Below are 15,310 nucleotides of genomic sequence, written 5' to 3' on the forward strand. Positions count from 1 at the left end.
TTTTGAATCTGTTTAGGGTATTCATCTATTGGTCTCCCTGTACGATTTTTACCCTCCACACTGCCCTCCAATACTAAATTTGTGATCCCTTGATGCCTCAAAACATGTCCTACCAAACGATCCCTTCTTCTGGTCAAGTTGTGCCACAAACTTCTCTTCTCCCAAATCCTATTCAATACTTCCTCATTAGTTATGTGATCTACCCATCTAATCTTCAGCATTCTTCTGTAGCACCACATTTCGAAAGCTTCTATTCTCTTCTTGTCCAAACTATTTATCGTCCATATTTCACTTCCATACATGGCTACACTCCATACAAATACTTTCAGAAACGACTTCCTGACACTTAAATCTATACTCGATGTTAACAAATTTCTCTTCTTCAGAAACGATTTCCTTGCAATTGCCAGTCTACATTTTATATCCTCTCTACTTCGACAATCATCAGTTATTTTGCTTCCCAAATAGCAAAACTCATTTACTACTTTAAGGGCCTCATTTCCTAATCTAATTCCCTCAGCATCACCTGATTTAATTCGACTACATTCCATTATCCTCGTTTTGCTTTTGCTGATGTTCATCTTATATTGTCCTTTCAAGACACTGTCCATTCCGTTCAGCTGCTCTTCCAGATTGCACATTAAATGTACCTTCCTATAATAATTAAAAACGCTGCACAATATATCTTTGTCACAATTTTATTTTAAATGGCTAACTTAAAGTAGACGACTAAACACTGTAACGTTGCGCAGACGGCTACCCAGCTGGGATGGATCATACTGAGGACGAAGTTTTCCAAGAGCTACGATCATAATTTCATTCGCAAAACAGCAAATAATTTTTTCTTTCAAGATTAAAATTTTCTGCGATATATTGGAGAAATATTCAAATTTTGTGCAAGGAACTGTAGAACTATGGCACAGTCATCGAAAGCTCGGAAAATGTGTGTGTTTCTGGAAAGTCGAGTGGCATCTTTACCAGCAGGCTTAGCACTTAAATTCTGTACTTCAAATTGTTGCAAAAATGTTTTGTTTGTTGAGTACTGTATTGTAAAGTAATCTCATGAAAATCACATTGTATGCTATACTGACACCTTCAACGTAAAATAAGTTTCATTTTACTGAAACTGTTGTACTATTGCACGAATGGGAGTTAAAGCTGCCTCTCTCTAGCCCAAAAACAGAATTTACAGCAGTCGCAACAGTGATCATCACAGCAGAAGTGTTAGCAAAAGCGCTACATCAAATCAGTCATTCAGCAACTACTCTAGATCTGAATCTATAACTCTCAAACCACTTTCCGGTAGATGGCGGAGGGTACTTCTGGTAACACTAGCTTCTTCCCTCCTTCCATTCGCGAATGGTGCGCGGAAGGGCGACTTTCGGAAAAGCTCCTCATGAGCTCTAACTTCCCTGATTTTCTCGTTACTGTCATTTCGCGAGATATTTGCAGGAAGAATTAATATGCTTGCTCGAGCCACTTTGGAAGATACGCTATCCAAATATAACCAACAGCGACGGACAATGTGCCGTTTGTAATGTCTGACACAGTATTTTTTAAATCGTCTACATAATACTCTCGTGTCGACTGACGAAACGTGCCGCTCTTCGTTGGATGTTCTCTACATTGCATGTCAGTCCAACTTGATCAGGGTTACAGATTCATAAAAATGTGTGATAATTCCTCTTTGGGTTGCACCAGATGGCTGGCTACTCCTCGGTATTTTACAGCAGTAACTGTTTCGAGTAATTTATTATTCAGTAGTGCAATCGGACATTAGTCCGTCTCGTCGCCGCTTACCCGGTCCCCAAAATGACGGAACAGGATCCTGGCGTAGTCCTCGAAGTAGTCAGCGACTACGGGATTGGTCCATCCTCCCAGGTCCTGCAGCGGTTGTGGGAGGTCCCAGTGGAACATCGTCACCTGCAGAAGAAGAAAATTACGTGATCAATCGCTGTTAAAGAGGCTACAAATAACCCATTGCTTACTGTTTTTTACATTTTTACGTCATTTCATTAGAGAAGAGCGTTCAAAACGTATTCCATCATTAGATTTGGTACTTAAACGGAGGATGATGGATATAAAGAGTCAAAGATCTCCAAGTGAATCACCAAGTATTCTTGAGCTCAATCAGAACGAAATGTATCGACTATTCGACTCTCAGTGAGTGTTTATTATTGAAATGCGTTGTTGCCACTGAAATCTGGCAACAGTGCCATCGTAGTATCAGCGGTATGTTTTCTGTGGTGTTGTCTCGTATTTGTGTTTACAAATCCTTAAACAATGACTGTCAAAGGCTGGGTGATCAAATAACGGGCACTTCTCTGCAAACTTCGCTGTGGAAAGCATTTGGAAGTTGACATTTTATTTTTAGCAGGCAAGCCCTCCCTTCTGTGGTGCGTGGACTGGAGATGACTCATCCTGAAAATTGACACAGGAGCAGTAGTATCATCTATGAAACAGGAACTGGAAACGTTTAGCGCTGGGCAGGAGAATATAGAGGAACTGTCGCACAAGTTTAAAAAAACAGTTGAGTAACCACAGGATAAGTGGCTAGTAGAGTTGTTGACGATGTAAGGGAACCTCTGTGGTAAACGGCTTCTGTAAACAAACGTCTAAGCAATCAGCGTTTACCGCGCAACAGGTGTAAAAAAATGCGTAATTCTGTAGATAAAGACGCTAAAGGAGACGTATTTGGCTGTGAAACGGGCACTGCTTGAAGCCTTCAAGGACTGCAGCAGCAGAATCTCATCAGAAGAGCTATTACAAAGCCCAAAAGTTATAGTCACATCTAAGGCTGTCAGTGGAACCAAAGTTAGTGTTCAGGCATTCACGGGAGCCACAGGAAATGAAACTTGGGTATCAAAGCAAAAGCAGAAAAGCTGAACTCCACTTTCAAATGTTCCTTTACAAAGGAAGATGCAGCAGTACTGCATAGTTTGCTTTTCGCACCATTTCAAAGATGTTAGTGTCAGTTGCGTTGCGAAACAGCTAAAGTCGCTGAAGCTGAACAAGACCACCTGTCGCGATGGAATCCCTCTCAAAATTTGCTGCTGAGTTAACCCTTTTTTTTGTTAAAGCTTAATATACCGCAGATAGCTATGCACAATGGTTGCAAGAAAGCACACCCGCCTACAAGAAGGGTGACAGAAGTGATCCTCAAAACTACCATCCCCCATCACTGACATCCATCTACTGCACCAGGGCACATCCTAAGCTCAAACGTGATTAGGTATCTCGAACAGAATGACCTCAGCCATGTCAAGCGGCACGGATGTTGAGAACATTGGTCATATCCGTCTCATGTTTTTCGCACATGTCCTGAAAGCCATGGACAGCAACCAAGTGAATCCAGTACTTCGTCATTCTCGAAAAGCATTTGACTCAGTAGCACATCAACACTTGTTCAGGAAACTACGATCTTAGTACCACGAATATACGTTCTTAAAAAAATGCAGAATTTTTTAATACCAATGTCTGTGATTAGCTACTTTGTAATTACACTGTTAGCATTCAGTGAGTGACTAGGTTCGAACACCCAGGCATCTCAGTAGGGCTGTGCGTTATCTTCGACCACTGGTGTGAGTATGTTTGATTTCTTGATTATGTTCACTAAATACTCAGTGTTTGTATTCAAGTGTGTCTTTCGGGACTGAAAAATCCAATTGGTTTATGTTTGTGATTGCTAGTGAAACACTAATGTAAGGCATAACTAAACAAATACCGTCCGGATTACTTTTATTTCTGACTACCGGTTTCAATGCAGTTTATCTTCAGGTCTAGTGGGAACAGGAAAAATAGGCAACAATAATAACAATTATAAAAGTGTGACATTACAAACAATACTATAAGGGATTGCGCAGTTAACAACAAAATATTATTAGATTTCACAAATACTGGCGCCGCAAATGGCTGTTTGTCAACTAACGTAAAATACAGGGTGTTTCAAAAAGAATATAAGTACTACAAAGAATTATGTTGCCAAAGCAATCGATCGCTGCGCCGCGGTCGTTCGTTGGAGGAAGGAATACATTGCCTGGTTTGCCGCTACATATCAGTTTTCTTCTGTTTGCTTAGTTACCCGCCACATGTTACAAAATTAATACTCCGCAGCAGAAATGAAGTGTAATTCTGTGATTACAATGCAAAGACGTTCCAGGTTGAGGAACCAAACTCATTCCCCGAATGGGTGAAAACTTGCGTATGTTATCGACAGTGTGTAAACACAGGATGTGTGTGTCAGGGAAAGAGCCCTCGCCGCCTTCGTGTGTCCGACGAAAATGTCGCACGAATTCAAACCGCTTTCCAATGCAGTTCTACAAAATCAACTCTTCGTGTCAGTCAGGAGTTACAACTGTCTTCAAAGATAATTTGGCGTGTTTTGAGATGTCGTTTGGTTATGAAGCTGTACAAGTTGCAGCTGTTACGAACTCTATGCCATAACGACAAACACAAATGTGTGGAATTTTCTGGTGCGTTTCAGAATGCTGTCAGAGTGATAACTCTTTTGTACAACGTATCGTGTTTAGTGCTGAAGCGATTTTCCATCTTAATGGGAACGTAAACAAACACAACGTTAGAATTTGGGGGCTACAGAACCACATGCACGCACTGAAAGCGCACGTGATTCACCCAAAGTCAAAAAGTGTTTTGGGCGTTATCACATTCTTCTGTCTACGGCTCATTCTTCTGTGAAGAAAACACGGTTAACGGGTCAGCACTATCTTGCTATTTTACAAAACAGGTTGTTTCCTAGGGTGAATGAAGACAACCTCATTTTTCAATAAAACGGAGCACCCCGTCACTAGAGTCGCCATGTGCGTGAATATCTGAATGAAACTCTAGCGAGCCGCTGGATTGGTCATCGAATAGCCGGTGACTTAGCACTGTGACTTCTTCCTGTGATGTTTCATTAAAGACAAAATTTATGAGCCAACACTACCACAGACCCTTGAAGAGTTGGAGAACCTTGCTGCTATGACATCAATGACGATGGACATGCCTACACGAGTATGGGAGGAATTTGAGTATCAATGTGATATTGTTCGTGTCGCTGTTGGAGAACATATGGAACATCTGTAATCTATAAACTTGATAGAGTCGTAAATGTATGTCCCAAGTCTCATACTTATGTGTCTTACGTTCCATATACGCACATTCGTTTTGAACATACCCAGTATAAAGATTGTGGGCGGTGTAAAAATGTTTGTGTAGTCACGTGACGTGTGATTATGTCATACGTTACTACATTAATGGAGCGACAAAGAGATTCCTCCATCATAAAAAAGTAAAGGAAAAAATTCAAAAGATACAAGCGTCAAAGAGATTCTCCATCATAAAAAAGCAAAGGACAAAATCAAAGAATACAAACGTTACAAAAATGAGATCGACAGGAAATGAAAAATCGCTATGTAGGAATGGCTAGACGATAAATGTAACGATGCAGAAGCATATTTCACTAGGGGTCAAATACATGCTGCCTGCAGGAAAATTAAAGAGACCTTTGGAGAAAAGAGAACCAGTTGTACAAATATCAAAAGCGGAGATGGAAAACCAGTCCTGCGCAAAGAAAGGAAAGCAGAAAGTTGGAGGCCGACCGAAGTGGCCGTGCGGTTCTAGGCGCTGCATTCTGGAACCGCGAGACCGCTACGGTCGCAGGTTCGAATCCTGCCTCGGGCATGGATGTGTGTGATGTCCTTAGGTTAGTTAGGTTTAACTAGTTCTAAGTTCTAGGGGACTAATGACCTCAGAAGTTGAGTCCCATAGTGCTCTGAGCCATTTGAACCAGAAAGTTGGAAGAATTGTACAGAGAGACTATATAAGGGTGATGTATTATGGAAATGGAAGAGAACGTAGATGAATATGAGATGTGAGATACTATACTGCGTGTAGAATTTGACGGAGCACTGAAACATCTAGGGTCGAAACAAGGCCCCGAGAGTAGACAACATTCCGTTAGAACTAATGGAAGCCTCGGGAGAGCCAGTCATAACAAAACTCTTCCATCTGGCGAGTAAGATGAATGAGACAGGCGAAGTACCCTCAGACTTCAAGAACAACAAAATAATTCCAATTCCAAAGAAAGCAGGTGCTGATAGGTGTGAAAATTTCCGAACTATCAGCTTAATAAGTCACGGCTGAAAAATACTAACACGAATTCCTTACAGACGAATCGAAAAACTGGTAGAAGCAGACCTCGTGGAAGATCAGTTTGGATTCTGTAGAAATTTTGGAACACGTGAGGCAATACTGACCCTACGACTTATACAAGAAAATGGATTAAGGAAAGGAAATCCGACATTTCTAGCATTTGTAGACTTAGAGAAAGCTTTTGACAATGTTGACTGGAATACTCTCTTTGAAATTCTAAAGGTAGCAGGGGTAAAATACAGGGAGCGAAAGGCTATTTACAATTTGTGCAACGACCAGTTGAGATACAGTGGTTGAGAAGGGAGTGAGACACGGCTGTTGCTTCTCCCCGATGTTATTCAATCTGTATATTGAACAAGCAGTAAAGGAGATAGAAAAATTTGGAGTAAGAATTAAAATTGAAGGAGAAGAAATAAAAACCTTGAAGTTTGCCGCTGACATTGCAATTCTCTCAGAGACAGCAAAGGAGTTGGAAGAACAGTTGAACGGAATGGACAGTGTCTTGAAAGGAGGATATAAAATGAACATCAACAAAAGCAAAACGAGGATAATGGAATGTAGTCGAATTAAGTCGTGTGATGCTGAGGGAATTAGATTAGGAAATGAGACACTTAAAGTAGCAAAGGAGTTTTGCTACTTGGGGAGCAAAATAACTGATGATGGTCGAAGTAGAGAGGATATAAAATATAGACTGGCAATGGCAAGGAAAGCGTTTCTGAAGAAGAGGAATTTGTTAAAATCCACTATAAATTTAATTGTCAGGAAGTCTTTTCTGAAAGTATTTGGATGGAGTGTAGCCATATATGGAAGTGCAAAATGGACAGTAAGCAGTTTAGACAGGAAGAGAAGAGAAACTTTTGAAATGTGGTGCTATAGAAGAATGCGGAAGATTAGATGGGTCGTTCATGTAACTAAGGAGGAGGTTCTGAATAGAATTAAGGAGAAGAGGAATTTGTGGCACAATTTGAACAGAAGAAGAGGACGGTTGGTAGGACACATTCTGAAGCATCAAGGAATGACGAATTTAGTATTGGAGGGAAGCGTGGACGATGAAAATGAAGGATAAAATTTATAAAGGGAGACCAAGAGATGAATACACCAAGCAGATTCAGAGGGATGTAGGTTGCAGTAGTTACTCGGAGATGAATAGCTTTGCACAGGATGCATAGGATGGAGAAGCATGGAGAGCTGCATCAAAACAGTCTTTGCACTGACGACCACAGCAACAATAACAGAAAAAGTAAACAATGGAATCACGAACTAAAAGACATGATAATGCAGTAGATTTCTGTAAGTATGACGCATAAAACAATAGAAGATAAAATACACATGTAAAAAAACAGCCTCACAGCACAGTGTACATGCTACATTTTCTTTCTTGTTTGCATATTTTAAAAGACAGTTCAGAATTAACGAGCATATCTGATCAGCATAGTTTGTTCCACCTGTTAAAATACAACTGTAAGAATTGGCCTTCATAATAACAATACAAATATATTGAGGACCCTAAGAAGCGGGAGATGAGGGAATCAGTTAAAAAAATAACTATAGCTTTTTGCGAATACTGTATTATAAATTACAAAGTCGTTTACTAGTGTGGGAAAAATAATGGAATTGCCGCCAGAGTGCGCCACCTACCACAACAGTTTGAGTGACGAGGTAAGCAGTAGTATGTTGATTATGCGTGTCACAGGCTGCATATCGCGGCAACTACATACGTCATACGCCGGCCAGATGACATGATAAACAGACTCATGTTCGTCGAACGAGGAAGAACACTAGCTATTGCACACCTACTGGAAAGAGTCATCGGTAAGTGTTACGTTCTGTTCGTTAAGATTTTTGTCAGATTCTTTTATTTTGTCAGTATAAATTTCAAATTCCTCAAGTACGTCGAGGTACCGCCCTTTGTTTGCTCTACGTAAGATCTTCATGTTATTGTCAGTACCAGTGATTTTATGTTTGCGTATGTTGATACAATACAATACGAAAAATGAGCCCTAGTGCGGTTTCACTTTGTGAAAGCGTACATCCATCAAAGCGAGTTTTACGTATTGGACCCTTTGGGTCAGTGCAGTTGTTTGTTCTGTTCTATTTACGTTATAAGACGGTCCTGCAAGCAAAACTATAATTTTTACACAGTGTGATTCAGCTGCCCGTACCAATCTCGTTTTTTGCAACCTTTAAATTTATATCTGTCCCGAAAACATCTGTCCGTCTGGTTTGCTCAGCAGACACAAACAGAAATCTTGATATTTACCGCCTCACAATAATAGGAAGCAGTAATGTTATAAAACAACGAAAATCATGAGTGAGCTCTCTAGAGAATATAAAGCTAAAACGCTGGCGAGACAATAAGTTGATACTCTGGCCGCGTTGAAACCAATAGAAAATACTCTAATCTGAGCCATCTGTGCTATACTGAACTGTAGCGTACTTGAAAGAACTGATCGGGCGTTGTGGAGAGGTCATGCGTTTGAGGTACGTCGTTCGAATCCGGGGCGAGGATTGACTAGAAGAAGGAGGGATCGGTTGGTAGGACATGTTCTGAGGCATCAAGGGATCACCAATTTAGTATTGGAGGGCAGCGTGGAGGGTAAAAATCGTAGAGGGAGACCAAGAGATGAATACACTAAGCAGATTCAGAAGGATGTAGGTTGCAGTAGGTACTGGGAGATGAAGCAGCTTGCACAGGATAGAGTAGCATGGAGAGCTGCATCAAACCAGTCTCAGGACTGAAGACCATAACAACAACATGCAAATTGTCTGTGGATCCAAGAAGGGCGTATTTGTCAGTAGGTCGGAAAAATATTGAACAGAGATAAGGGGGAAAAACTGCACTAATAATGTTTTTCTTATCATCAAATGTTCTAAGTGATGACCGTTTTAGTTAATGCACATCTGGGACCGCTGCCGCACCGAATATCTGCCAGGTGTGTGCAGAATCGTTTTCAAGATGAGCTTACTATTCCTTAATAAATACAGAAAGCGAGCAAGGGAATATCGACAATATGACTACTTCACACATTTGTTGGAGTGCATCATAACAATTCCGGAACGGGCAACTGAATTTTCTTATAGCATACATCCGAAATCCAATTGTGTGACCATTACGAAATTGAAACAACCAGCACTAAAATGGTGATATACAAGATGTCAGTTGTCAACACCAGATCTGTTTGGTGTCTTTCCTAAATTGCTGCTTCCCGCACACCTCTGTTCTTGCAGCAGCGGCAGCAGCAGTACAGGGTGTTACAAAAAGGTGCGGCCAAACTTTCAGGAAACATTCCTCACACACACAAAGAAAGAAAATATGTTACTTTCCATGTTACAGCTCATTTTATTACTTCTCTTCAAATCACATCAATCATGGAATGGAAACACACAGCAACAGAACGTACCAGCGTGACTTCAAACACTTTGTTACAGGAAATGTTCAAAACGTCCTCCGTTGGCGAGGATACATGCATCCACCCTCCATCGCATGGAATCCCTGATGCGCTAATGCAGCCCTAGAGAATGGCGTATTGTATCACAGCCGTCTACAATACGAGAACGAAGAGTCTCTACATTTGGTACCGGGGTTGCGTAGACAAGGGCTTTCAAATGCCGCCATAAATGAAAGTCAAGAGGGTTGAGGTCAGGAGAGCGTGGAGGCCATGGAATTGGTGCGCCTCTACCAAAGCGTCGGTCACCGAATCTGTTGTTGAGAAGCGTACGAACACTTCGACTGAAATGTGCAGGAGCTCCATCGTGCATGAACCACATGTTGCGTCGTACTTGTAAAGGCACATGTTCTAGCAGCACAGGTAGAGTATCCCGTATGAAATCATGGCGGTGAATCGAAGTACAGTACATACTGACAAAACTAAAATGACCTCTAACATGGAAATTAAGGGTTTCCGGACACATGTCCACATAACATCATTTCTTTATTTGTGTGTGAGGAATGTTTCCTGAAAGTTTGGCCGTACCTTTTTGTAACACCCTGTATACAGGGCGGTGTCGTCACATGCCTAACTCTTCTTCGTTGGCAGCATGTGCAGCGTGACGGCTGGCTGTCCTCTCCTGACTTATTCCTTCCCTGTGAAATGTTCTGACGAGCCCTGTATCCCTACGTACTTTCAGTTGTAAAGGCAACTTTTACATTAGACTTACGTAGGGACTGAGCCGTAGTTGTGTCCGGCTCTTCGAAAAGCGCGCCAGGCGGAGTGCTTTCGCTTCGCGTCTAGTGTTTGCCGTGGCGCTTTCGGTTTGTCGCGCTGTTTGGATCGCTACCGCCCTCTGGCGGGAAGTGGAGCAAGTGTACGGTCGCGAGACGATCGAGAGTACGTATGGGCGCGGTAACCGAAAGAGGTGGTGGCGCTGCTGTTGGGGGTCGTCAACTGCTCGCCACGTGCTTTGGCCGACCTCTCGGCTGTCAGGGGCTGAGTCTACCTTACCCGCATGTACGTGGCTTATGAAGCTTAGAAGCCGTGGTGCAGAAGATCAGCGCTTGGGACCATATGTCTTCTTATCGGCCGTTGAAACCACTGGCAGCGGTTGGCTATGACGAGCATTTGGAAGTGCAACGTGTTCCCGGCGCTGTGGTGGAGTGCGAGAAGTTGAGTACTGTTTCTATAAAGGGGTTTTTCAAGTTCTAGTGAAGGTTTTGTTGGGGTCTTCCCACCAGTTTCGTTTGCCTGTCCGCGGGAGTGTGGTAATTGCTTCTTGGTCGAGCAGTTTCATTCACATCTCGACTGGGTAGTTTACGGTCGGTGTCGCGTGTCTTTGTGGTTCGGAGCCTGTGCAGCCACCGCCCTTGCTACATCTTCTGGTTTTGGGTAACTCGGGGACGTGGTCGCTTGTAATGCAACTTTTGGGACTGATCTGCTGTGCTCCTGTAGACCACGAATAACTATTCCGCCCATTGTGATTTGGGCCCCTTTACACGTGTCGCTCCCTCACCGAGCTGAGGAAATTTTTTTTGGGAAGTGCCTTTAATGTGAAGGTTTGTGTGCTGACTTTTTCACATTTATCTTGTAACAACTGAAAGGCGTAATATAAGTTATTTAACTAGTGAGAGACAACTATTTTAGCTTTAGTACAAACTAGCTACTTAAAGGTGTTTTTTTAAGGAAATGTTCTCTTGTGGATATAACAAGTTTAAAATCTTATTATTAGGAAGTTGTTACGTCATACCTTGCGATATCCTTTACATGGAGAAAATTTGCCAGCTATTTAAGAGTTTTTTTAATTGTTTTCATATATATATATATATATATATATATATATATATATATATATATATATATATAATCAATTTAAAATTTTACTAATGGGAAGTTGTTAACATCGTAGCTGGCAATCTCCTTTTCATAAAGAAAATTTGTCAGCTATTCGAAATTGTTTTCGAAATGTTTTCTTTTAAATGCCAGACTTAAAAATTTATTATTGAGAAAGACTTTCAAAATAAAAAGATAACCTTAGCAGTGTGTGTTATTTTAGCAGCACATTCTGGCCCCTACTTACACGACAACGTTTTTGGAATAACATGTGTACTTGAGTTGTTGTTTGTGAACCGGCCTAGTGACGGTTCAGGGATCTTCTGATTTTATCAGACATCGTGCCATGGTACGCGATTCTGACAAAATTACACTTCTTCCTTAGTTCAGGTTCGTGTTGACTACGCTTTAAATTATTGTACAAGCACGTAACCACAGCACTGCTGTGTCCATTTGTTTTCGCAATCTGTTTCAAAGTCTCGATTTCCTTATCTATCTTTTGTCTTGCGCCGAAAACAGTCGTATTAATTCGTACACAACGGTAAGAAGAGGTGGCCTACAAACTGATGCAACATCTGTCATGATAAGCAAACTGGGCAGGAGAAAATGGTTAGCGAACATGTAGATACGGTAAAAAAGGAGTTTCAGTTAACACACTCCTGGAAATGGAAAAAAGAACACATTGACACTGGTGTGTCAGACCCACCATACTTGCTCCGGACACTGCGAGAGGGCTTTACAAGCAATGATCACACGCACGGCACAGCGGACACACCAGGAACCGCCGTGTTGGCCGTCGAATGGCGCTAGCTGCGCAGCAATTGTGCACCGCCGCCGTCAGTATCAGCCAGTTTGCCGTGGCATACGGAGCTCCATCGCAGTCTTTAACACCGGTAGCATGCCGCGACAGCGTGGACGTGAACCGTATGTGCAGTTGACGGACTTTGAGCGAGGGCGTATAGTGGGCATGCGGGAGGCCGGGTGGACGTACCGCCGAATTGCTCAACACGTGGGGCGTGAGGTCTCCACAGTACATCGATGTTGTCGCCAGTGGTCGGAGGAAGGTGCACGTGCCCGTCGACCTGGGACCGGACCGCAGAGACGCACGGATGCACGCCAAGACCGTAGGATCCTACGCAGTGCCGTAGGGGACCGCACCGCCACTTCCCAGCAAATTAGGGACACTGTTGTTCCTGGGGTATCGGCGAGGACCATTCGCAACCGTCTCCATGAAGCTGGGCTACGGTCCCGCTCACCGTTAGACCGTCTTCCGCTCACGCCCCAACATCGTGCAGCCCGCCTCCAGTGGTGTCGCGACAGGCGTGAATGGAGGGAGGAATGGAGACGTGTCGTCTTCAGCGATGAGAGTCGCTTCTGCCTTGGTGCCAATGATGGTCGTATGCGTGTTTGGCGCCGTGCAGGTGAGCGCCACAATCAGGACTGCATACGACCGAGGCACACAGGGCCAACACCCGGCATCATGGTGTGGGGAGCGATCTCCTACACTGGCCGTACACCTCTGGTGATCGTCGAGGGGACACTGAATAGTGCACGGTACATCCAAACCATCATCGAACCCATCGTTCTACCATTCCTAGACCGGCAAGGGAACTTGCTGTTCCAACAGGACAATGCACGTCCGCATGTATCCCGTGCCACCCAACGTGCTCTAGAAGGTGTAAGTCAACTACCCTGGCCAGCAAGATGTCCGGATCTGTCCCCCATTGAGCATGTTTGGGACTGGATGAAGCGTCGTCTCACGCGGTCTGCACGTCCAGCACGAACGCTGGTCCAACTGAGGCGCCAGGTGGAAATGGCATGGCAAGCCGTTCCACAGGACTACATCCAGCATCTCTACGATCGTCTCCATGGGAGAACAGCAGCCTGCATTGCTGCGAAAGGTGGATATACACTGTACTAGTGCCGACATTGTGCATGCTCTGTTGCCTGTGTCTATGTGCCTGTGGTTCTGTCAGTGTGATCATGTGATGTATCTGACCCCAGGAATGTGTCAATAAAGTTTCCCCTTCCTGGGACAATAAATTCACGGTGTTCTTATTTCAATTTGCAGGAGTGTACATATATTCTCGAATGAAATTCGTCATAAATAATTCATCATAATTTGATAAGCGTAGTGATGTCCATTCCTACGACACTAAAGGAAAATTTGAGCGGTTCACAAAGGAGTATGAGGCAACAAAAATTTGTGATGATGTTCACAACACCACAAAATGTCTGACAGGTAGCACAGCGCAGCAAGTGCTCAATGTAACATGAAATAGTTTCTCCTGGTCAGCTCCTTCTGTTCCATGGGCGAATTTCTATTTAAAAACTGACAGTCAACAAAAAAAGAAACATCTAGTTTTTAAGTGTAGAGGCAAGAGTAGGAATAAAAAACAATGCGTTAATAACGTTAACACAAGTCACGTACACATATCCTGTAAACTGACTCATACACGTCATTTCGATAAAAGAATCGTCCAGATGGCCTATGGAACATGTAACTACACCATGCTTGCTGTCTGGAAGTTGTATCGCACACTGATGCTTGTGCATCAGCCCCACGCCGCCGTATCAGTAGGCACGTCGTGACACTAGCAGTATTAACAACGAAAATCCTGCAGCGCAGTGTGAACATAAGTCGTATAAAGTTCGGAACCTGCACGGTAAATAGTTTCCCGTGTACACTGGCCTCGGTAGCGAATGATAGCCATCATGTGCATCACAGTTAAAACTGTTAGTGCCTACAACACGTCATACTCCATTCGTTAGTGTTGAAGGCAGGAGCAGAGGGGGTTTGGTTTGGGTGGGGGAGGGTGGAAAGCGATATCTGATGGCGTTCCTAGTAGAGGCTGAGACGCGTCCTGTCTGAATGTCAGCCGCCGACCACACCATGTGTGTTTTCACTCTGACCTTCTTTAATGTGTCACGTATGCTAGCACTGTGATAAAACAGTTTTACATGTGCACTTCGACCCATCTGTCACAGTTATGCCGATACCTAATATGACCGTGTGAAACTCTTAATAGGGCGGCCATTGCACCCTCCTTGTCTCCCGACACTGATGTGTGGAATAGGACACCCTGTAAGTGACACACCTTGATAATATCCAAGGGGGCGAATTCAGCTATTTGCCAAACAATAAAGTAAAGGACCACGACAATATGAAGTCCGTATGTACTTTTTCACCATTGTCCCCAAAAAAATACACTACTGGACATTAAAATTGCTACACCACGAAGATAAATGTGCTATAGACGCGAAATATAACCGACAAGAAGAAGATGCTATGATATGCAAATGATTAGCTTTTCAGGGCATTCACACAAGGTTGGCGCCGGTGGCGACACCTACAACGTGCTGACATGAGGAAACTTTATAACCGATTTCTCATGCACAAACAGCAGTTGACCGGCGTTGCCTGGTGAAACGTTCTTGTGATGCCTCGTGTAAGGAGGCGAAATGCCTACCATCACGTTTCCGACTTTGATAAAGGTCGGATTGTAGCCTGTCGCGATTGCAGTTGATAGTATTACGACATTGCTGCTCGCGTTGGTCGAGATCCAACGACTGTTAGCACAATATGGAATCGGTGGGTTCAGGAGGGTAATACGGAGCGCCGTGGTGGATCCCAACGGCCTCGTATCACTAGCAGTCGAGAAGACAGGCATCTTATCCGCATGGCTGTAACGGATCGTGCAGCCACATCTCTATCCCTGAGTCAGCAGATGGGGACGTTTACAAAAAGCATCTGCACGAACAGTTCGACGACGTTTGCAGCAGCATGAACTATCAGCTCGGATCCCATGGCTGTGGTTACCCTTGACGCTGTATCACAGACAGCAGCGCCTGCAATGGTGTACTCAACGACGAACCTGGGTGCACGAATGGCAAAA

At 43.4% G+C, this 15,310-nt stretch overlaps 1 protein-coding gene across 4 annotated transcripts in view; it reads right to left on the minus strand.

Annotated features, from left to right (window-relative positions):
* Positions 1 to 15,310, minus strand: part of LOC126285345 (myrosinase 1-like) — a 502,449-nt gene that overhangs the window by 97,199 nt on the left and 389,940 nt on the right. For all 4 annotated transcript variants that reach the window (XM_049984661.1, XM_049984663.1, XM_049984664.1 and 1 more), the window contains one exon: positions 1,801 to 1,923. In XM_049984661.1, coding sequence (XP_049840618.1) covers positions 1,801 to 1,923 — 123 coding nt within the window. The remainder of the gene's footprint in view (positions 1 to 1,800; positions 1,924 to 15,310) is intronic.

Source organism: Schistocerca gregaria, chromosome 8 (genome assembly GCF_023897955.1).
Source record: "Schistocerca gregaria isolate iqSchGreg1 chromosome 8, iqSchGreg1.2, whole genome shotgun sequence".
In the NCBI taxonomy this organism is placed as follows: domain Eukaryota; kingdom Metazoa; phylum Arthropoda; class Insecta; order Orthoptera; family Acrididae; genus Schistocerca; species Schistocerca gregaria.